This window comes from Salvelinus alpinus, chromosome 19, assembly GCF_045679555.1.
Source record: "Salvelinus alpinus chromosome 19, SLU_Salpinus.1, whole genome shotgun sequence".
Lineage (NCBI taxonomy): Eukaryota > Metazoa > Chordata > Actinopteri > Salmoniformes > Salmonidae > Salvelinus > Salvelinus alpinus.
The window spans coordinates 51,425,194-51,449,440 of record NC_092104.1 but is presented as its reverse complement, the minus strand read 5'-3'; the positions used below and the strand labels follow the sequence as shown (position 1 = coordinate 51,449,440).

Here is a 24,247-nt window from a genome sequence, read left to right as displayed (position 1 = left end):
CTTGGCTAGCATTGTGGCGCGAATTCGACAGAAGAAATGGACATTCTAAAACCAAACAACGATTTATTCTGGACCAAGGACTCCTTGTACAACATTCTGATGGAAGCTCAGCAAAAGTAAGAAACCATTTATGATGTTATTTCGTATTTCTGTGTAAAATACTGACTCCTATTCTCCGCCGTTTTGGTGAGTGCTGTCTCACAATAACGCAAGCTGTATGTTATGGTAAAGTTATTTTTAAAAATCTAACACAGCGGTTGCATTAAGAACCAGTGTATCTTTCATTTGCTGTACAACATGTATTTTTTAGTAAAGTTTATGATGAGTTCTTTGGTCAGATTATGTGAGTGTCCAAAATATCTCCGGACATTCTGGGAAAATGTTGCTACATATTCACAATGTATAACCACGATTTGCAGATCTAAATATGCACATTTTCGAACAAAACATAAATGTATTGTATAACTTGATATTATAAGACTGTCATCTGATGAAGTTGTCCAAAGGTTAGTGATTCATTTTATATTTATTGCTGGTTTTTGCGAAAGCTACCTTTGCGGTGAATAAATGCGGTTGTGTGTTTGGCTATTGTGGTAAGCTAATATACTTCTATATTGTGTTTTCGCTGTAAAACACTTAAAAATCGGAAATATTGGCTGGATTCACCAGATGTTTATCTTTCATTTGCTGTACACCATGTATTTTTCATAAATGTTTTATGATGAGTATTTATATATTTCACGTTGCTCTCTGTAATTATTCTGGCTGCTTTGATGCTATTTTTTATGGTGGTTGCAATGTAAAACTATGATTTATACTTCAAATATGCACATTTTCGAAACAAAACATAAATGTATTGTATAACATGTTATAAGACTGTCATCTGATGAAGTTGTTTCTTGGTTAGTGACTAATTATATCTCTATTTTGTCGGTTTGGTGAAAGCTACCTATGCGGTGGAAACATGGTGAAAATATGCGGTTGTGTGTTTGGCTATTGTGGTTAGCTAATAGAAATACATATTGTGTTTTCGCTGTAAAAAAAATGCCTGGATTCACAAGATGTTTATCTTTCATTTGCTGTATTGGACTTGTGATTTCATGAAAATTATATTATATGATATCCCTGTCGCGTTAGGCTAGGCTATGCTAGTCAGCTTTTTTGATGAGGAGGATCCCGGATCCGGGATGGGTATTAGGTAAAGGTTAATGGAAATGCTTGTAAGTCATTTTATATTAAGTTGAGAGTTAGTCTCAAAATGGAGGACATATCATGGAAAATTACATAATTAGTCATGCCATCCCGTGTTTTACTGTTTAAAGAATTGTCTCATTTAAATGCTTGTGATTTTTCTAACCTGATACAAACTTGTCTGTGTGGGACTTAGTCATAAGACTGGGCCTATAGCTAAGGTCTGCTTGGGTGCGGCCGCAGTATGTGACATCCCATGGGTTTACTATCTACAGAAAGTCACATGTATGGAAACTTGCAGAAAGGAGTACAATATATTGTTTTGCTGTTGTGAATGCAGTTAGACGGTTGAGCCCTCGGGCTATCAACCTTGTGCTACCTTAAGTCTGCACAGACAACTAATTACCTTTTACACACTATCTGCTGACTGCCACGTATACAGAAAGGGGTTGTAGCAGAGACCCGGCTATGTTTGTTAAGCTTTCAACTCTGAGCCGTTCTCGGTGATGGTTGATTTGCTTCATTTTTGCAAATCTTATAATAAAGTGTTGTTTGAACGAATCTGCAGTCTCTCTTCCCTTTGATTAGATATTCCACAACAGTGTTTTTTTCCCTATGAGCTAACTGGGTTTAAGAGTGTACTAGGCCTATGCTTTGCCATTGCAGAGCGAGTTGTCAATGTTGCATTATGTGAGCATCATAAATTACTACATTTTTGGTCACTTTACCCGAAAAACGGTGGGACACTGAACATCATAATACATTGTAAACAACTACCATTCTTTCATGTTTCACTACATACTGCTAGTACATTTTTGTACCATGGTTGCTAGTACAATGAAATAAATGTTTTTTGGGTCACTACCATGGCAGGAAAATACCATGGTATTTGCACCTGTACCATGCTATTTTCCTGCCCTGGTAGTGACCCCAAAAACATTTATTTCATTGTACTAGCTACCATGGTACAATTGCTATTGTACTCCCATGGTACATTTTTTGTAAGGGGTCAATGACCTACTTGTGTCATCAGTCTTTCATTCATATCATCCACTGTGTTGTAGTCCGGCATCTGATTCAGCCTGGCCACTTGATTTTATTTTATTTATTTGGATCCCCATTAGCCGACACCAATGGCGACAGCTAGTCTTACTGGGGTCCGACATATAACGAAATAGACATTACAGACAAAATACTTTACAATTTACATACATTTAAAGACATTAACATCTAGTGTGTGTGTAGATCTATCAATTAAGGTTTGCTGTTCACTTGTGCTATATGAGATGGAAAGGAGTTCCATTCCCTCATGGCTCTGTATAATACTGTACGTTTCCTTGAATTTGTTCTGGACCTGGGGACTGTGAAAAGACCCCTGGTGGCATGTCTTGTGGGGTAAGTGTGTGTGTCAGTCCTGTGTGTAAGTTGACAATGCAAACATTATGGAATTTCCAACACATTACTGTTTTTTATAAAACAAGAAGGGACTCAGTCAGTCTTTCCTCAACTCTTAGCCAAGTCAAACTGGCATGCATAGTATTAATATTAACCCTCTGATTACAATGAAGAGCAAGACGTGCCACTCTGTTCTGGGCCAGCTGCAGCTTAACTAGGTATTTCTTTGCAGCACTTGACCATGTGACTGGACAATAATCAAGATAAGATTAAACTAGAGCATGCAGGACTTGCTTTGTGGAGTAAGGTGTCAAAAAAACAGAGCATCTCTTTATTATGGACAGACCTCTCCCCATCATCACAACCTTTCAATCTATATGTTTTGACCATGACAGTTTACAATCTAAGATGACACCAAGTAATTTAGTCGCCTCAACTTGTTCAACAGCTGCACCATCCATTACAAGATTTAGCTGAGGTCGAGAACTTGATTCGTACCAAATACAATGTTCTTAGTTTTAGTGATGTTCAGGACCAGTTTATTACTGGCCACCCATTCCAAAACAGACTGCAACTCTTTGTTCAGGGTTTTAGTGACTTCATTAGCTGTGGTTGCTGAAATAGAAAAGAGTAGATGGCCTAGAAAGCTGCCCTGTGGTACACCACACTTTACATGTTTGACATTAGAGAATCTTCCATTAAAGAAAACCCTCTCAGTTATATTAGATAAATAGCTCTGTATCCACAACAGTGGTGGAAAAAGTACCCAATTGTCATACCTGAGTAAATGTAAAGATACCTTAATAGAAAATGACTCAAGTAAAAGTGAAAGTCACCCAGTAAAATTCTACTTGAGTAAAAGTCTAAAAGTATTTGCTTTTAAATATACTTAAGTATCAAATGTAAATGTAATTGCTCAATTTTTACTCAGTAGTGAAAGTATAAATAATTTCTAATTCTTCATATTAAGCAAACCAGATGGCACCATTTTTTATTTACGGATAGCCAGGGGCACACCTCACCACTGTGACATAATTTACAAACAAAGCATATGTTTAGTGAGTCCGCTAGATCAGAGGCAGGGATGTTCTCTTGATAAGTGTGTGAATTAGACCATTGTCCTGTCCTGCTAAGTATTCAAAATGTAACGAGTACGTTTGGGTGTCAGTGAAAATGTATAGGAGTAAAAAGTACATACTTTTCTTTAGGAATGTAGTGAAGTAAATGTAAAAGTTGTCAAAAATATAAATAGGAAAGTACAGATACACCAAAAAAACTACTAAGTAGCACTTTTTTTAACTTAAGTACTTTATACCACTGATCCACGATATGGCAGAGGTTAAAAAACCATAACACAAAAGTTTTCTGAACTCTAACAGTACAGCTCCCACAATCTTATTATTATCAATTTCTTTCAACCAATCATCAGTCATTTGTGTCTGTGCAGTACATGTTGAGTGCCCTTCTCTATAAGCATGCTGAAAGTCTGTTGTTAATTTGTTTACAGAGAAATAGCATTGTATTTGGTCAAACAACATTTTTTCCAACAGTTTGCTAAGGCCAAAAGCAAGCTGATAGGTCTGCTGTTAGAACAAGTAAAGGCCAATTTACCACTCTTGGGTAGCGGAATTACTTTGGTTTCTCTCCAGGCCTGAGGACAAATAATTTCCTCTAGGCTCAGAATAAATATATGACAGATAGGAGTTGCTATAGAGTCAGCTACCATCCTCAGTAGCTTCCCATCTAAATTGTGAATGCCAGGAGGTTTGTCATTATTGATCGAAAACAGTAATTTTTCCACCTCTCCCACACTAACTTTTCAAAATTCAAACTTGTAATGCTTTTCTTTCATTATTTGTTTTTTTATACATCAGTATGATGGCTCACTCTTTGTTGTTGGCATTCCCTGCCTACGTTTGACCACTTGCCAATGAAGTATGGTTTTGTGATGAATAAGCAATCTGAGTCGATGAAAGATGGAGTTGAATTTGTCTTTCTGCCCATAATTTCATTTAAAGGACTCAAAAGTTTTTTCCATCATTCTTTATATCATTGATCTTTGCTTCATAATACAGCTTCTTCTTTTTGTTGAGTTTAGTCACATAATTTCTCAATTTGCAGTAAGTCAGTAAAAAATGGGGCAAAAGGAGTGGCTAATAAGTCTGGCTGCACATCTGACTACCTTAAAAACTCTGGACAAATCAGATTATTCCTCTGTAAATCAGGGATTGTCTCTACCTCTTACTCAGTATTTTTTGAGAGGAGCGTGTTTATCACAGATAGTAGAAAATAGGAGAATGCCTCTTCGATGTCTGGAATAAGCACAATCCTATCCCAGTTGCTTGCACAAAGTTCATGCAGGAATGCCTGCTCACAGAACTGCGTAAAATTTTGTTTGACTATGAATGGAGTGGGTACTTTGGGGATGTTAGTGTCTGTAATGCAAGCAACTGCACAGTGATCACTTAAATCATTAGGGAAAATACCAGTATTTATGCGGATTGTTAGTTAGAATAAAATCAATAAGTGTTGATTTAGAGATGTCTTTTGGATTGAGACAGCCTTTATAATTTGAGGAAAATTCAGTGTAATGTACAGTCCTCTTCTGGCCTCAGAGTTTGGAGATAACCAGTCCCAGTTTAAATTGCCCATGAGCACCATTTCATTTCCCCCCCAACCATGCATCAGTTCAGCCTGAGCATCCAGGGATTCTACTTTTGCAGATGGAGGTCTATAACATCCTATTAAATCTAAGTTCACAGCTTTCGATAACTACAGTTTCAATGCTAAAAGCTCAAACTGTTTTGGTTTAGATAAAGACCTTAGTTCAGTAACCACATATGTCTTTAATATAGATGACTATACCTCCCCCTTACTTCGTCGGTCACATCGATAAACATTATAACCATCCAAGCCTATAGACTTATTTAGAACAGATTTCTTAAGACAGGTCTCAGACAGAACTAAGACATCTGGGTCTGCAGACTTTTATCATGTCCATTTTCGGCATCAGACTCCTCACATTAATATGCATCAGTCCCAACCCTGATCTAGTTTTTAAATAATTTGGAGTTGGAAGTTCATCCATAGCCAATGGGCCTGGGTTTGGGTGAATGTTTCCTAACACCAAAAGCAGAAGAATAATAAAACACCTTGATTTGTTGCTCCCTAAAATCTTTCTGCACGTAGATGTTTTAAACTAATCCAAACTACAGTCATCTGATACAACAAACACAGTTTTTAGCCAGACCAAACCTCTAGATGAGATTTTTTGTTTGAGCATGTCACAGTAGGAGTCAAATGGTAACACAATCAGATCCATCTGAAAGATTAAAGCTGCTATACCATCAGTCAAAGTAGAATTTAGCGGTATCTCTGGGGTAAGGAGATGAGATTGTTTTTGATAAGTGAGACTATGCAATGAGCCATAACCCATGTAGGCAGCAATTAAAACCATTTGTACAAAATACCAATTTTAACCACTGAATCCAACAATTTACTAAAACAAAAAGAAAACAAATTAAAATATTATTTTCAAACCTTAAATGCCCTAAATGATCAGCTGTACCCGACAGGTCTAGTAGAGTCAGAAACCAAGTGTGTGCCCGAACGTTGCTGCCTTACTTAGAATGCCATCGCGTTCAACAGCCGCTGCAGGAATGTGCTGACATGGACTTCGCCCAGTGTGTGGATCTGGTCAGTGCGCCCAGTCATTGGATGTGCAGCCAGACTTATTAGCCACTCCTTTTGCCCCATTTCTTTCAACCATACAGTTTTTTAATTCCTCATCAATTTCAATGGAGCCTTAACAGCATTAGCATACTGGTTATTGTCCGGAATTTCGGATGACTGACGTGCCCAAAGTAAACTGCCTGTTATTCAGGCCCATGCATATACTTGGTAGCATTGGATAGAAAACACTCTGAAGTTTCTAAAACTGTTAAAATAATGTCTGTGTGTTATCACCGCCTGGTACGACCGCAAGGCCCTCCAGAGGGTGGTGCGGTCTGCACAACGCATCACCGTTGGCAAACTACCTGCCCTCCAGGACACCTACAGCACCCGATGTCACAGGAAGGCCAAAAATATAATCAAGGACAACAACCACCCGAGCCACTGCCTGTTCACCCCGTAGCATTGGATAGAAAACACTCTGAAGTTTCTAAAACTGTTAAAATAAGGTCTGTGAGTATAACAGAACTGATATGGCAGGCAAAAACCAGAGGAAAATCCATCCGGAAATTTTGTTTTGAGGTCACAGGCCATTTCAATGCTTGCCTATGGGATATACAAATAGATAGTACCCAGATTGCAGTTCCTATGGCTTCCACTAGATGTCAACAGTCTCTAGAAAGGGTTTCAGGCAAGTTTTTTGAAAAATTAGCAAGTAGTTGGAAAAACTCCAAGGTGTCTCTCATTAGAAATGTAGTCTTGTTGGCGCGTGAATGAGGTGCGCGCTCTTCGTTATTTATCTTCCCTATTGAACATACTATTCTCCATCTTAAATATGATCATTTATTTAGATATTAGAATACCTGAGGATTAATTAGAAACATTGTTTGACTTGTTTGGACGAACTTTACTGGTAACTTTTTGGATTCGTTTGTATGCATGTTGAACGAGTGGATTACTGAATCAAGCGTGCCAACTAAACAGACATTTTTGGGATATAAAGAACGACTTTATCGAACAAAACGACCATTCATCGTGTAGCTGTGACGCTTGGGATTGCAAACAGAGGAAGATCTTCAAAGGTAAGTGATTTATTTAATCGCTATTTGTGATTGTGTGAAGCCTGTGCTGGTTGAAAAAGTATTTTGGTGTGGGGCGCTGTCCTCAGATAATTGCATGGTATGCTTTCGGCGTAAAGACTTTTTGAAATCTGACAACGCGGTTGGATTAACAAGACGTTAAGCTTTTAAATGATGTATGACACTTGTATTTCCATGAATGTTTAATATTACTATTTTTGTATTTTGAATTTCGCGCTCTGCAATTTCATCTGATGTTGACGTAGGTGTCCCGCTAGCAGTTCATGCGCCAAAAATAGGTTAACAGGTCAAATCAAAAACAAATTTTATTGGTCACATACACATGGTTAGCAGATGTTATTGCTAGTGTGCAAAATGCTTTTGCTTCTAGATCCGACAGTGCAGCCGTATCTAACAGGTAATATCTAACAATTCCACAACAAAACCTAATATCTAACAAATTCCACAACAAACCCTAATACACACAATCTAGTAAAGGAATGGGAGAATATGTAAGTTAAAAATATATGGATGAGCAGTGACAGAGCGGCAAGATGCAATAGATAGTAAAGAATAGTGGCCATTTATTAAAGTGGATTTAGAACGGCCAATTTCGAATGACGCAACAATCTGCATTTGAGCTGGCCACACTTTTTTCAGAAACTATTTACACAAACACAGTCCTTACAAAGTTATGTCCAGAATGTGAGCAGTTTATTTTTGGATGCAATGTTCAGATATTCACAGAAGTATCTATAGCATAACACAACCATCCTAACCGGAAAAATGTAGGCCACAATTGTGCTAACTGAGGAAAGATTGGAAAGATTGACGCAACACAAGCGGTCATATTTTCTAACTCTCGGCTGACAAACTACAATATGAATTAGCTAATAGCAATTACTATGTATAATTAATCACATCACGGGTGAACTCACCGTTGATCAAAATAATTGAGTAAACACTTTCTAGAAATCGAAAGTAATCTGACGATTAGTTTCAGCGTGCAGCCAGGCATTTTTTCCCTCACAGAAACCAAATATAATAAGAGAAGACAAGATGAGTTTGGTCTGTTTATAATATGCATATTGAAGAGGTGTCGTCTACCATCGTTCACATCCCACATTCACTTCCTGCAGTTCTCAAAAAATGAGTGAACCCTTACTCACCTCATTTTGTTATAGCCTCTTTGGTCCGACAGACGATGAAGTGAAACCCAGAATGCATTGTATGTCAACAAACATGGCTCCACACACAGCTGGAATTAGCTCAGCTCATCATAATAAGTACAACCTTTCCAAAAAATATTTTACACACATTCTATGTGCCCATTACAATCTATGCAAAAATCGGAATGCATGATTTATCACCGGTAATTGAAAAACGTGAATAAAATAGTAAATATATCCATAATACCACACAAAACATTTTCTGATAGTGATTTATTGATACAAATGGTGCGTGCAGGCAGTCAATCACGTAACCTCTCACTCCCACTCTGAGCCATTCAGTGTTGTTGTTTATGTATGTAGCTAATGAGCATTAGCATTAGCAATGTCTTTCAAAAGGAGACAACTCACAAATGCGGAAATTCTGGAGATTTAAAAGAATTCTGACAATGAGTCTGAGTCTGAAAGTCAGGAATCAGATTCTGACAGTGACAGAGGACCAGTTGTCTGAGGACCCCTAATCCACTGACAAAGTCCGAGTTCCCTTTGGAGATGCTGGTGGTGATGGAGGCAGACCAATAGAGGATGAAGTACAGGAGTTCTGTGGTAGCTGGAAGGCTGCCAGCCATTTCACCCCTCCTGGCGCTGCTGATTGTGTTGATGAGTCCCAGTCTGGAGTGCAACGCCCCTTGCCATTTCCATCTGAGGCAGAGTGCTTCAAGTTGTTTCTGACAGAGGAGCTGGTGGGAGACATAGTAGAGACCAATCGCTATGCTTTGGAGCTAAGGGAGAAGAGAGAGCCAGGAGTGGGGGGGACAACCACAATTAGTGAAATGTATACCTTCCTGGTGACAGTCCTTCTCATGGGGATAGTAAAGAAGAACTCCCTAAGAGAATACTGGAGCAGAGATCCTATGTTTGCAACTCACGTCTTTGCCACCCTCTTTTCCCAAGACTGCTTTCTAGTTCTGCTGCTATGACTGCATTTCATCAACAATGCTACTGCCAACCTAAATGACCCGTTATACAAAATAAGAAATGTCAACAGCTGGCAGTAAAGTGCCATGACAAACGAGACGTCCATGTCCTCTCCACTGTCCATACAGCAACCATGTCGGCCACAGGGAAGGTGGACCACCTGACGGGAGAGAAACATCAAACCAGACTGCGTGCTTGACTATAATCTCAAAATGAGGGCAGTGGATAAGGCTGACATGATAAACAGCTTTGTGGAATGCACTCAGAAAACGACCAAGTGGTATATGATATTTATAAATTTTTCCAGGGTAGCTTCAAAATACAACATGCCAATACTTCTGACGCAATTAGCATTGTTTTACAGAGCTAATATAAGAATGTAACTAGCTACATATTAGCACGATTGAATATAACACCATAAAAGGATATGACATGAGTAACGTTACCTCGCGTGTCAGCGATTATAAGAAATATACACACATATTATGCTCCATACACACAGAGAGCTACAGTAGAAACGGTATAACACGACACACATAAACTATTATAACGTAATAAGGCACTTACTTTGATTGAAACGCAGTCTGGATTTGAAGATGGGCGTCTGTAGTGACGTCTCTAGCACTGAGACGATGTGCCACTTGGGAGTCATAAGGCCAGGGTAGCTTCAAAATACAACACATGCTAATACTTCCCTGACGCAATTAGCATTGTTTTCCAGCGCTAATCGAAGAATGTAGCTAGCTACCTAAACACCATAAATGTTATGAAATGAATAACGTTACATCGCGTGTCCGCGGTTATAAGGAATATACACAAAAACATTATGCTACATTAGAAACGACATGCAGAAACTATTATAACGTAATAAGGCACTTACTTTGATAGAAACGCACACATTTCCAAAGGTATTATTGGTAACGAAAACAACTTTGATTGCGATGCAGGCAACAGACGGACAATATGGACACGTGTATGCAGGACGGCAGATGAGCAAATGTCTGCAGACTTGACCTGCAATTTTGTCAGTGTCAGAAATGTCCGCAAAAGTACAAATGACTACTTTTATGTGAATGAATAAGGCGGAACACACCTCAATTCAAACTGTTATTAGAAAATAAAATACTTGTTAGAAAATAATATAAAATTGACAAGTTGAAAACAGCTTATAAATAAAAACAGGCTGCGTGCCTTGGTTTGAGGGCAGGGCGGAATAAATGTACTGTTACGTAACAATCACATTCTGGAATGGAGAGAACGTTGCGCATAAAAATATTCATGCCCCGGCGACCATTAGAGAGATTTGGAACTCACGCATGAAAGGGTTAAAATTGTATAAACTGCCTTAATTTTGCTGGACCCCAAAAAGAGTAGCTGCTGCTTTGGCAGCGACTGGAGACCGTCGCTGGAGGCTCGGGACTGGGGACCGACTGGAGGCCGTCGCTGGTGGCTCCGGACTGGAGGCCGTCGCTGGAGGTTCCGGACTGGAGGTTCCGGACTGGAGGCCGTCGCTGGAGACTCCGGACTGGGGACCGTCGCTGGAGGCTCCGGACTCGAGGCCGTCGCTGGAGGCTCCGGACTGGGGACCGTCGCTGGAGGCTCCGGACTGGAGGCTGTCGTGGGAGGCTTCGTGCCATGACTCCTCACTGGAGGCTTCGTGCCATGGATCATCACTGAAGGCTTCTTGCCATGGATCAGCACTGGAGGCTTCTTGCCATGGATCATCACTGGAGGCTTCTCTGCCTCTGGATCATCACTGGAGGCATCGTGCCATGGATCATCACTGGAGGCTTCTTGCCATGGATCATCACTGGAGGCTTCTTGCCATGGATCATCACTGGAGGCATCTTGCCATGGATCATCACTGGAGTGAGGAGACGTATGGGCAGTCTGGTACGTGGAGCTGCCACAGGGCTCACCAGAACCATACCCGGCCAAAACATAGAAACACAAAATCATAGAAAACAAAACATAGAATGCCCACCCCAAATCACACCCTGACCAAACCAAATAGAGACAAAAAAGGCTCTCTAAGGTCAGGGCGTGACAGTAACCCCCCCCAAAGGTGCGGACTCCGGCCGCAAAACCTGAACCTATAGGGGAGGGTCTGGGTGGGCATCTATCCGCGGTGGCGGCTCAGGTGCGGGACGCAGACCCTCGCTGCGGACCCCGGACTGGGCACCCTCGTTGCGGGCCCCGGACTGGGCACCCTCGTTGCGGGCCCCGGACTGGGCACCCTCGGAAAATTCCAAAAAGTATCCGTAATGTTCGTAGAAACATGTCAAACGTTTTTTATAATCAATCCTCAGGTTGTTTTTAACATACATAATCGATAATATTTCAACCGGACGGTAACCTATTCAATAAAAAAGAGAAAGAAAATGTCGAGCTACCCCTCTCGCGCGCAGGAACTAATCAAAGGACACCTGACTCGCCCTGGGAGGTGCAGACAACGTATCCGCTTTGGGAAAGTCATAATCCTGGTCCTAGTGCTGGTTGTGCTGGTAAGTTGACGTCTCTCTGATATCCAATAGTTCTTCCCGGCTGTATGTAATAACACTTAAGGTTTTCTGGGCTAACAATGTAAGAAATAATACATTAAAAAAACTAAATACTGCACAGTTTCCGAAGGACTTGAAGCGAAGCTGCCATCTCTATTGGCGCTATTTTGTACAAGGCACATGTTTATCAATAATTGGAAGAAGCAATTTCAGCATCGGGGGCCTGTTGCACAAAAGTAGAATTAAGACATCCGGGATAAATGACTCAGCTGAGCTCAATGAAGCCAAAACATGTGCGTCCAGGCTTAATTGGTTGCACAAAGACCAAGCCAGGATGAGCAGACACGGATTCATTAAGCCAGGTGAAACCAATCCTGGATAGGTGCGCGCTCACGGCTCACTCAAATAGACCCCGCCACAGATCACAGATTAACTGATTTACCATGGCAACTAGAGCCGCGTACTTTTCCCCGTCGGAAGCACAAATCCTCATGGAGGCATACGAGGAGGTAAAATATATAATTAAGAAGAAAGGCAACACCCCCACAGTGATAAAGCAAAGAGAAAAAGCGTGGCAAAGTATTGCAGACCGCCTGAATGCGTAAGTAGTGCACAATTACACACTCACCGCTCCGCTGAAACATCACAATTACAATTCAAATATTTAATTCACATCTCCAAAAATGCAGTTGTACTGTAATTATGAAACGGTTAAATTTTTAATTGAAATGCACTGCAGATATGAGTGAAATTGTGTAAAGTAACTCCATCACACTGTATAAAGCTATGATAAATTTTTTGATATTTTTACTGAAAACAAGACAAAAATACCAAGTAATTTTTTGCAGTGTGACTCCATTAAATGTGTGTGTGTGTGTGTGTGTGTGTGTGTGTGTGTAGATTAAACATGAACGGGCCAAAACGGACATGGCAGCAGGTCAAAATCAAATACAAGAACATTCTGCAGAATGGTATGGTCCCTGACTAATATTTAACAAAGCACAAGCATATATTGTACCCAGAAGGTGCCTGCTCACACATTGTCTGTACTGTTTTAGCAGTGAAAAAGAATACCCACAGACAAGGCACGGGTGGTGGGTCACCAAAGGCTGACCTTACCCCAGCAGAGGACATGGCCTTGGAGCTAAATAAAGGCAGGCCCGTCTTAGAGGGGATCCCTGGGGGGAAAGAGACGAGCATAGGTTCCTCCCAAGATGCCACCCGCTTCATTCAAGGTATGTCCTTCCATCTCTACATGGGATACAACCACATTCATATTGAATCAATTTGGACTGTCTGACTTTGGTTTACCTATTGCCTTGCAGTGTCTGGCAGCACTGTGTTCCTGTTAGAGCCACCAGCACAAGCACCAGACGATGCTGATCCAGTGAGTACTCCATCAAAGGCATACTGTAGGCCTGGCATGTCTTGTCTACTAGCTTCAATATGAATCCGATTAAATGTGATAGGGTGAAGGCCCCAGTGCAGCAGCAACAGCACATGATGGAGACGATGATGAGGAGGAGACCATCTCTCTGGATTCCAGAAGGCATGAGGTATCATGTTAAGACTGTGAAAGTACTATTTACTCTACAATGGTGAGGAGTCCTCATCAAAATCAAAAAATCTAATTTATTTTACAGGACCCAGATGCTATACAGTGGGAAAACCAGCCTGGCAACATAGTGCGTATTAATAAAAGGACACCACATCCTGCCAAATTCCAGCTGCGCTAATTGTATTGTGTTCACAGAGCTCACAAGCTATCAGAAAGTTGTATGGCAACCACCTCCGGCGCCAAATAGAACTGGCAGACATAGACATTCAGTACAAGAAGAAAAAGATGGAAAATCTTGCACTGGAGTCCGAAATAAAAAAGAGGACAATTAGGAAACTGGACCTTGAAATAAAAAAACTTGAGAGGGAGGTGAGATATGCCTTCAATGTACACTGTATGCTAACTGTAACACAAATGTATTAATCATTATTTTTCTTTCCTCCCCCAGCTCCAAGAAGATGACACAGCTCAAAATAAAAATTAGGTATATTCTCGTAAAGTCAAGTGAGCCATGACATATGAGCTCTTATTGTGAGCACACAGGACGGTGGCATCTTTCTAAGTTTTTTTTAATTTTCCCAGCAATCAGTACAACCAAGTCATCGTTATAAGGCATCGCCCTCTTTTGCCCACCCCCCCAGCACCAGGTGTGGCCACTAGCCTATATGAAGGCCCAAAATTGTGTGTTCCTTTCTGCTCTGACAATGGCATGCCCATTCGTGCGAGATGTGGTGGATGAAGAAGCACTTGTGCTGAGGAGAGCCTTCAGGCGAGAAAGGGTCTTCAGGGACCGGTTGGACCCACTGGCCTTCCCTGATGACCATCTATATGAAAGATACATCTTTTCTGCAGATGGCATCAGGTATCTATGCAGACTACTGGGTCCCAGGATTAAGCACCGCACTGCACGGAGCCATGCACTGAGTGTGGAGCAAATGGTTTGTGTGGCCTTGCGCTTTTTTGCTAGTGGAGCCTTCCTGTACTCAGTGGGGGATGCAGAACAGCTGAACAAGGCCACAATTTGCCGCACAATAAGGAGTGTGTGTCTGGCTATCAAAGCATTAGCAGATGTCTTCATCTCCTTCCCTGGCCACAGAAGACTCTGTGACATCAAAGAGGAGTTCTATAGGATTGCAGGTAAGAGGATCTACAAATTACAGGACAACTGTTAACACATAGTAGGATACTCATTACTTTGTGTGACAGGTTTCCCCAATGTCATTGGTGCAGTGGACTGCACACACATAAGGATAAAAGCCCCCTCAGGTGCCCATGAGGCCGATTTTGTGAATAGGAAATCCTTTCACAGCATTAATGTTCAGGTGAACATAACTTTTTGATATTGTCCATTGACGAACACTCTGCATTGCCAGTGATGTGCATTGATTGGTGTAATATTCCTCATCTTATGATTTCAGATGGTCTGCAATGCTGACTGTGTGATCAGCAATGTTGTGGCAAAATGGCCTGGCTCAGTCCATGACTCCAGAATCTTTCGGGCCTCTGAAATCTATCAGTGCCTATCACAAGGTAAGCCACACAACCCCTATTTATAACCATCATGGCTGTGTCAAGAATATCACTGTGTTTATGAGGTAGTAATGATGAGATTTTGTGTTGACAGGTGAATTCTCTGGTGTGTTGCTGGGAGACAGGGGGTATGGCTGCCAGCCTTTTCTCCTGACACCTTTCACAGACCCCCAGGAAGCACAGCAGGCCTACAACCATGCCCATGCCAGGACCAGGGCCAGAGTTGAAATGACCTTTGGCCTCCTGAAGGCACGCTTTCACTGCCTTCACAAATTAAGGGTCAGCCCTGTTAGGGCATGTGATATTACTGTGGCTTGTGCTGTCCTCCACAATGTGGCCTGCCTGAGGAAGGAGAGGGCCCCCAGAGTGCCACCAGCCATGGACTGGGACAATCCGGCAATCTTCCCTGATGACGACAGTGGTCGGCTGCTGAGGGACCAATATGTGTTGAATTATTTTAGTTAGTATGTGTGCTTTCAATTTTGGTTAAATATGTCCTGCGGTGGCAGAGGAATTTGGGTTTTTTTGGGTTCGTTTTTTGACGAATTTGGCCTCTTATGATGTTTGTGCGGTATACTGTGTGTAATACAAGGCTGCAGGGAGGCTACTGCATCCATTCATTTGTCTGTTCAGTTGATGTGTATGGATTTGTCCTGCATTTATTTTAGTGTGCAGACATGCAGGGTGTGTTATATACAGACCTTTGAATGTGTATGTATCATTTTGTATAATATGCTTGGATTCTGTGCTTTCCATCTTGTAGAGTCACTGTGACTTCAGTTTCGAAAGGAGCTGATGGTTTACCTGCTTTGTTTTGTCCTTATTCAATAAAGGAACATAATGTTACACATTGTGTTTTTATATTCATATGGAATGTGTATTTGTTTATATGACAGAGTACTAGGGCCACACTGAAGAAAAAGGATAAAGTCATAAATTTATGAGGCTGGTTCTTTCTGCAGAAAAGCTACATATTGTTTTTACAGTTTTGATACTTATGACAATGTGATACTTAATATTCTGGCACATCAGCATGTCTTTGTTTATGAAACCATACTGAAGTACAATTTCACGAAATGCCCCACATCTGTCATTTTAACAACTGTCCTCCTTTAAAACAACTGGTTACAATATTATGACTTGTGTTTTTTTCCCCTCTGTGGCCCTAATATTCTATCATTTTATATATAGCCTTATAGTCTATGGGAAACTGTAAATTATCTAATGATAGCAACATCATCTAAAAATCATTTTTTATCCAAAATCATTGAAATTAATGATCACAAACGTTTAAATAATAACAGTGGGTCTAGTTATATGTGATAACAATGTATAGTGAGCAGTGAAATAACTATTGGTTTCCATTTGTGGTGACTGCTGACTGACATTAGGGATGAGATTAAATAGATCCTGGAATTTAGCCTGGTCTGGAGCAGGCTAGCTCCACAGAATAAATCTCCATGGTAATTTATACCATAACATATCCTCCTGCCCCCTATCCATCTTTAGTGCAACCGGATTACGGATCAATTGAGCCAGGATCACCAAGATATCCTGGCTTAATCCCTTATCCTAGTTTTGTGCAACAGGCCCCTGGTTACAGTGAGAAGCTTCCTCTTGAGTGAACAGCTTGATGAAAACCAGTCAATATTCAGGTTCCTAATAAAGTAGACCTCTTTGTTTACATCACATACACTATTGAGCATTTCACACACATTATTTAGATACTTACTGTTAGCACTAGGAAGATTGAAAACAACAACAACGACAAACACCTGGGGTCTAGACAGCCACAAGCCTGGAACAATCCGCGGTCCCAGCCACAATGGCTAACCGCGTTGCGGGCTGCGTTCAAACCCTCAAGAAACTCCTGCTAGCTTGATAGGCAGCTAGCTAGCAGCAACGCCAAACAGCTTCTCAGACCCGGCCTTGGTCGACAGAATCACTGAATAGATAGTAGCGGTCCCAGCAAATGATGCTAACCGCGCATGGGATCCAAACTCTAGTAACCAAACATTTTCAATAGACTTTCAAAATTTCCCAAAACAACACACTTTCCAAAACACACAAGCCGAGCTCTCCCTTGTTCCGCAACATTTCTATAGGCTATGCAACTGCGTGAGAAAACAGAGCGATAGCCTATATTAAAAAATGGAGGATCCCATCAGCTTTCTATAGGCCAGGCCTATATTTATTTCCCAACTTTTCTAATATTAAGCACATTGCTTCTCTTTACAACAGCCTACTACCTGGCTGGCATGAAAATTAATCACAGGAAAAGCCTCCTCCATTCTCTATTGAAGTGCATAGATTTTCTTTCTTCCGCTGCCCCTGTTTTAAGACAGCTGCATGACAATGGTCCATTCTAAATCAAAACCAATTTCACACATACAGTACCAGTCAAAAGTTTGGACACACCAACTAATTCCAGGGTTTTTCTTTATTTTGACTATTTTCTCCATTGTAGAATAATAAAAGACATCAAAACTATGAAATAACACATATGGAAAAAAAATTGTAACCAAAGTAGTTTGGTTACTAAAACTAATCAGAATATATTTGAGATTCTTCAAAGTAGCCACCCTTTGCCTTTGACAGCTTTGCACACTTTTGGCATTCTCTGTGGATTTGATTAACACTTTTTGGTAGGTGTGTCCAAACTTTTGACTGGTACTTGCAATGATACGCGCTGAGTGTCGGGAAGCAAGTTCAGGGAGTGAGTTTTTTTATAAAATAAACGGAACCAAAGGGAGTTACATGTAAAGGGCAGGTAATCAAGGAGGTGATGGAGTCCAGGTGAGTGTCATAATGCTCTGATGCGCGTAACGATGGTGACGGGTGTGCCATAACAAGCAGCCTGGTGACCTAGAGGCCATAGAGGGAGCACACGTGACAGTACCCCGTACCCAACGTGTGGCTCCAGCTGCAGGTGTGGTGGATAATCGTTTCAAAATATAACACTTACAAGAACTTGTGAATTCAGTATAGGCTTTTAATACAAGTATATCAGAAGCCAAGATGGTCCGCGGAACACACCCTTTCCCAGAGCACTGGCTCTGTATTTATACACACACAGCATATGAGTCCATCCCACATGTAAATTAAGTTACTTCCCTCAGGTCATCTGCCACCATTATCTTTTAGTTCAGGCTTCCTGCTTGTTCACGCCCAATAACGCCTATATCTGCTGTTGATTAAATTATAATGGTGGCAGGACCCTTTCGTGTCCTAAAAATAATATATGTCTATCTTACCCTAAGCACTTATGGCCTTGAATAATATACTTATGTTTGTTCCTCTCTATCTAATCTTTGGTATCCTGCCCTTTCCATAATAGATAATGCACTTAAGTGTCACCTCCTCCTCTTTACTCTAAGCATTTATGCACTTATGGCTTTGGCCATTATACTTATGTCTGTTAACTTCTTGCAACTATAGGGGGTGCTGTTCTGCATTAGCATATTTGGGTCTCCAAATTAAACTGCCTCGTGCTAAATTCTTGATCGTACAATATGCATATTATTGTTATTATTGGATAGAAAACACCTTCTAGTTTCTATAGAAGTTGGAATTTTGTCTCTGAGTGGTACAGAACAATATCTACAGCACTTTTCATGACAGGGGTCATATTTCAGAATTTTTTACCCCTGATCTGGAGTCTGTTTTTAAGGCGACAGTGAATGCTATGAAGAAACCGACACTGCCTACGTCTTCCTCTGGGTGTCTGTACGTCATCACGTTTTGAATGGAGTCTATTGCACAATCCCAGCCCATATAAAACCACAAAACGTGGGACTACCTTTCTCTCTCTCCGCGCGCCACAAGCAAGATAGGCATCGGACCTGCCTCATTCCAAATCGTTGTTTAACTAGTTAGATTTCTCCGGTCATGTTTTCAGTCGTTATAGTTGTTAAAAACATCATAATGTAGTTAATTTGAACCGTTTTATAGCAATTTATATCCGTTTAGTGCGATTTTGAGGAATTTCTTTGTCGTGCCCTTTTTAGCTTTGGAAACGTTTCGGGGTGTCGGTCGTTGGTGGTGGACATTTCGAAGGACAGAGGACATCTATCGACCAAAAGACGTTTATAACATAGAAAGGATACATTGCCCAAGAATATGATGGAAGAACAGCTCAAAGTAAGCAATATTTAATATGATAAATTGTTGTTCTGTCGAAATATTTTAAACGCATATTTCGCCATTTTGTTTGTTATCGCGTCACTTGGCGAACCCTGTATTGAAAAGTAAGGATAATTTTAAAAATGTAAGTCAGCGGTTGCATTAAGAACTAATTTGTCTTTCGATTCCTGTCAACCCTGTATTTTTTAGTCAAGTATATGATTAGCTTTCAATTAAACTAGATCACTCTGATAGATGACGTCAGACATATTGAGGCTTGATTTCCTAGTATTTTTATTGTGTAACCACGGTTTTGTATGGCTAAATATGCACCTTTTCGAACAAACTGTATATGTATGTTGTAAAATGATGTTACAGGAGTGTCATCTGAAGAATTCTGAGAAGGTTAGTGAAAAAATTAATATATTTTGGCGGTGATTACGTTATAGCGCTCTTTGGCTGGAATCGATGCTCTGGTAACGTTTGCACATGTGGTATGCTAACTTATCGATTTATTGTGTTTTCGCTGAAAAACGCTTAGAAAATCTGAAATATGGTCTGAAATCACAAGAACTGGGTCTTTCCATTGCTATGCTTTGTCTATTTTTATGAAATGTTTTATGATGAGTAAATTGGTCATACACGTTGCTCTATCTAGTAATTCTAGTCGATTTGTGATGGTCGGTGCAATTGTAAACTGTGATTTCTACCTGAAATATGCACTTTTTTCTAACAACACCTATCCTATACCATAAATATGTTATCAGACTGTCATCTGAAGAGGTTTTTTATAGGTTATTGGCTATCAATATCTTAGTTTAGCCGAATTGGTGATAGCACCTGAAGGAGTAAGAAACTGATGGAGTTAGAAAAGTGGTGTATTTTGCTAACGTGTTTAGCTAATAGATTTACATATTGTGTCTTCCCTGTAAAACATTTGAAAAATCTGAAATGGTGGCTTTATTCACAAGATCTGTATCTTTCATCTGGTGTCTTGGACTTGTGATTTAATGATATTTAGATGCTACTATCTACTTGTGAAGCTATGCTAGCTATGCTAATCAGTGTGTGGGGGGGGTGGGGGGTGATCCCGGACCCGGGGTAGAGGCTCGTGAAAGGTTAATCTTTGGTTTCCTGTGGCCATTACACTTATGTCTGTTAATCTTTGGTTTCCTGTGGCCATTACACTTATGTCTGTTAATCTTTGGTTTCCTGTCCTCTATAATAGAAAATGCACTTAAGTGTCACCTGCACTTATGCACTTATGGCTTTGGCCATTACACTTATGTCTGTTAATCTTTGGTTTCCTGTCCTTTCCAGAATGGCAAATGCACTCAAGTGTCGCCTTCTCCTCTTGTGGTCTAATGTACACCTGTCTTTGCTCAATATTGTCATATCTGTCTCTATGTGTACCATTTACTCCCACACAGGATGCCGACCAAGATGACGATCAGGAGCGGAGCGGTCACCTCTGCTAAGGTGCAGGAACCTGTCAATCCAGCTGAGGCGCGGGAGCATGGTGACCTAGAGTGCTGGAGAGAGAGCATACGTGACAGCACCCCCTCCCCGACGCGTTCGGCTCCAGCCGCAGGATGCCAACCACAGGGACGATTCCGGATTTCAGGAGCGGACCGGTCACCCCTGCAGATGCGCGAGAACCTGTCGAGTCAGCTGGGGCGCGGGAACCTGACAGATCGGTTGAGGCAGGGGAGCCTGGCGATCCGGCTGAGGCATGAGAACCTGACGAGCCGGTGGAAGCAGGGGAGCTTGGTGATCCGGCAGAGGCATGAAAGCCCGATGAGCTGGCTGAGGCAGGGGAGCCTGGCGATCTGGTTGAGGCATGAGAGCCTGTAGCAGTTCCCGGACCCGACGTCATTACTCTGACACAAACAATTAACTTCTTGTGGCTGCAGGGGCAGTATTGAGTAGCTTGGATGAAAGGTGCACAGAGGTGCCCAGAGTAAACGGCCTGCTCCTCAGTCATAGTTGCTAATATATGCATAGTATTATTAGTATTGGATAGAAAACACTCTGAAGTTTCTAAAACTGTTTGAATGATGTCTGTGAGTATAACAGAACTCATATGGCAAGCAAAAACCTGAGAAAAAATCCAAACATGAAGTGGAAATTATTAGGCTGGTCGATTTTCAACCAAGATCCCATTGAAATCACAGCAGATATGAATGAGTTTTCACTTCCTACGGCTTCCACTAGATGTCAACAGTCTGTAGAACTTTGTCTGATGCCTCTACTGTGAAGGGGGGCTGAATGAGAGAGGAATTAGTCAAGTCTGCCATGACCTGACCATGCTTTCACCATGCGCGTGCACATAAGAGGGAGCTCTGTTCCATCGCTCATCTGAAGTCAATGTAATTCTCCGGTTGGAACGTTATTCAAGATTTATGTTAACAACATTCTAAAGATTGATTCAATACATCGTTTGACATGTTTCTACTGACTATTACTGAACTTTTGGACATTTCGTCAGCTTTTATGGAACGCGCTCTGTGACTTTGGAATTGCTTACCAAACGCGCTAACAAAAGTAGCTAATTGGACATAAATAACGGACATTATCGAACAAATCAAACATTTATTGTGGACCTGGGACTCCTGGGAGTGCATTCTGATGAAGATCATCAAAGGTAAGGAAACATTTATCATGTAATTTCTGGTTTCTGTTGACTCCAACATGGCGGCTAATTTGGCTATTGTTCTGAGCGCCGTCTCAGATTATTGCATGGTTTGCTTTTTCCGTAAAGTTTTTTTAAAATCTGACACAGCGGTTGCATTAAGGAGAGGTATGTGTATAATTTGTATTATCATCTACATTTATGATGAGTATTTCTGTTGAAACGATGTGGCTATGCAAAATCACTAGATGTTTTTGGAACTAGTGAATATAACGCGCCAATGTAAACTCAGATTGTTTTATATAAATATGAACTTTATCAAACAAAACATACATGTATTGTATAACATGAAGTCCTATGAGTGTCATCTGATGAAGATCATCAAAGGTTAGTGATTCATTTTATCTCTTTGTGCTTTTTGTGACTCCTATCTTTGGCTGGAAATATGGCTGTGCTTATTGTGGTTTGGTGTGACCTAACGTAATCGTTTGTGATGCTTTCGCTGAAAAGCATATTTGAAATCAGACACTTTGGTGGGATTAACAACAAGACTACCTTTAAAATGGTATAAGACACATGTATGTCTGAGGAATTTTAATTATGAGATTTCTGTTTTTTGAATTTGGCGCCCTGCACTTTCACTGGCTGTTGTCATATCGATCCCGTTACCGGGATTGCAGCCCTAAGAAGTTTTAAATACATTTTTAAAAACACTCCTGTAATGGCAGTCTTCCTCCTCTTTGTCTGAAGAGCAGGTGTAGCAGGGATCGGACCAAGACGCAGCGTAGCTCGTGTTCAACATGTTTTAATAAACAAGACGAAAACGTGAACACTTACAAAATACAAAAATAACAAACGAAACAGTCCTCTCTGGTAAAACGAACACAAAGACAGGAAACAACCACCCACAAAATCCCAACACAAAACACCTAAATATGATTCCCAATCAGAGACAACACAAAACACCTGCCTCTGATTGAGAACCATATTAGGCCAAACATAGAAACAGACAAACTAGACACACAACATAGAATGCCCACCCAGCTCACGTCCTGACCAACACTAAAACAAGTAAAACACACAAGAACTATGGTCAGAACATGACAGTACCCCCCTCCTGAGGTGCGGACTCCGAACGCACCACCTAAAACTCTAGGGGAGGGTCTGGGTGGGCATCTGTCCGCAGTGGCGGCTCCGGCGCTGGACGAGGATCCCACTCCACCATTGTCTTTGTCCCCCTCCTTAGCGTCCTTTGAGTGGCGACCCTCGCCGCCGACGTTGGCCTAGGAACCTTCACCAAGGTCCCCACTAGACTGAGGAAACTCCTCCGGACTGAGGGACAGCTCATGACAGAGAGGTAGCTTATGACAGAGAGGTAGCTTATGACAGAGAGGTAGCTTAAGACAGAGAGGTAGCTTAAGACAGAGAGATAGCTCAGGACAGAGGGGCAGCTCCGGACAGAGAGACAGCTCCGGACTGAAGGGCAGCTCCGGACTGAATGGCAGCTCCGGACTGAATGGCAGCTCCGCTCCGGACTGAATGGCAGCTCCGGACTGGAGGGCAGCTCATGACTGGAGTGCAGCTCATGACTGGAGGGCAGCTCATGACTGGAGGGCAGCTCATGACTGGAGGGCAGCTCATGACTGGCGGGCAGCTCATGACTGGCGGGCAGCTCATGACTGGCGGGCGACTCTGGCAGCTCCTGACTGGCGGGCGGCTCATGACTGGCGGGCGACTCTGGCAGCTCCTGACTGGCGGGCGGCTCTATCAGCTCCTGACTGGCGGACGGCTCTAGCAGCTCCTGACTGGCTGGCGGCTCTGGCAGCTCCTGACTGGCGGGCGGCTCTGGCGGCTCCTGACTGGCGGGCGGCTCTGGCGGCTCCTGACTGACGGACGGCTCTAGCGGCTCCTGACTGACGGACGGCTCTAACGGCTCGGGACAGACGGGCGGCTCTGACGGCTCTGGACAGACGGGCGGCTCTGACGGCTCGGGACAGGCAGGCAGCTCAGATGGCGCTGGGCAGGCAGGCAGCTCAGATGGCGCTGGGCAGGCAGGCAGCTCAGATGGCGCTGGGCAGGCAGGCAGCTCAGATGGCGCTGGGCGGGCGGGCAGCTCAGATGGTGCTGGGCAGACGGGCAGCTCAGATGGCGCTGGGCAGACGGGCAGCTCAGACGGCGCTGGATAGACGGGCAGCTCAGATGGCGCTGGGCAGGCAGGCAGCTCAGATAGCGCTGGGCAGACGGGCAGCTCAGACGGCGCTGGACAGACGGGCAGCTCAGATGGCGCTGGACAGACAGGCAGCTCAGATGGCGCTGGACAGACAGGCAGCTCAGATGGCGCTGGGCAGGCGGCCGACTCTGACCTGCCCAAGAAGACTCGAGGCTGTAATCGCTGCCAAAGGTGCTTCAATAAAGTAGTG

General features: G+C 42.2%; 1 protein-coding gene and 1 long non-coding RNA gene across 6 annotated transcripts in view; one reads left to right on the top strand and one right to left on the bottom strand.

Annotated features, from left to right (window-relative positions):
• LOC139545797 (uncharacterized) overlaps positions 1–10,695 on the bottom strand; it is a 31,866-nt gene extending 21,171 nt beyond the window's left edge. Inside the window, exons 1-3 of one of the 2 annotated variants that reach the window (XR_011669142.1) lie at positions 10,365–10,695; positions 10,052–10,149; positions 8,507–9,644 (exon numbers count right to left, since the gene is read on the bottom strand). This is a non-coding gene — a long non-coding RNA (uncharacterized lncRNA). The remainder of the gene's footprint in view (positions 1–8,506; positions 9,645–10,051; positions 10,150–10,364) is intronic. The other variant, XR_011669143.1, reaches the window with a different exon arrangement.
• A 1,286-nt stretch (positions 10,696–11,981) lies between these two features.
• On the top strand, positions 11,982–15,919 carry LOC139545796 (putative nuclease HARBI1). 4 transcript variants are annotated; one of them, XM_071353978.1, is made up of 9 exons: positions 11,982–13,220; positions 13,311–13,372; positions 13,455–13,541; positions 13,629–13,670; positions 13,739–13,912; positions 13,992–14,680; positions 14,750–14,865; positions 14,962–15,073; positions 15,168–15,919. In XM_071353978.1, the coding sequence occupies exons 6-9, from the start codon at positions 14,209–14,211 to the stop codon at positions 15,536–15,538; spliced, it is 1,071 nt and encodes a 356-aa protein (XP_071210079.1). In that variant the 5' UTR covers positions 11,982–13,220; positions 13,311–13,372; positions 13,455–13,541; positions 13,629–13,670; positions 13,739–13,912; positions 13,992–14,208; the 3' UTR covers positions 15,539–15,919. The 4 variants fall into 4 exon arrangements, 3 of the variants coding, with proteins under 3 accessions (XP_071210079.1, XP_071210078.1, XP_071210077.1); XM_071353977.1 differs by having other exon boundaries at positions 11,987–12,956; positions 13,044–13,220; positions 13,629–13,912; XM_071353976.1 differs by having other exon boundaries at positions 11,990–13,220; positions 13,629–13,912; positions 13,992–14,027; positions 14,126–14,680.
• Positions 15,920–24,247: the final 8,328 nt, after the last annotated feature.

Excerpts from the sequence above, each read along its gene's own strand:
- LOC139545796 (XM_071353978.1), top strand. The coding sequence starts at position 14,209 with ATGAAGGCCCAAAATTGTGTGTTCCTTTCTGCTCTGACAATGGCATGC. Across the intron at positions 14,681-14,749 it reads GGAGTTCTATAGGATTGCAG|GTTTCCCCAATGTCATTGGT; the intron begins GTAAGAGGATCT and ends TTTGTGTGACAG. Across the intron at positions 14,866-14,961 it reads TTCACAGCATTAATGTTCAG|ATGGTCTGCAATGCTGACTG; the intron begins GTGAACATAACT and ends TTATGATTTCAG.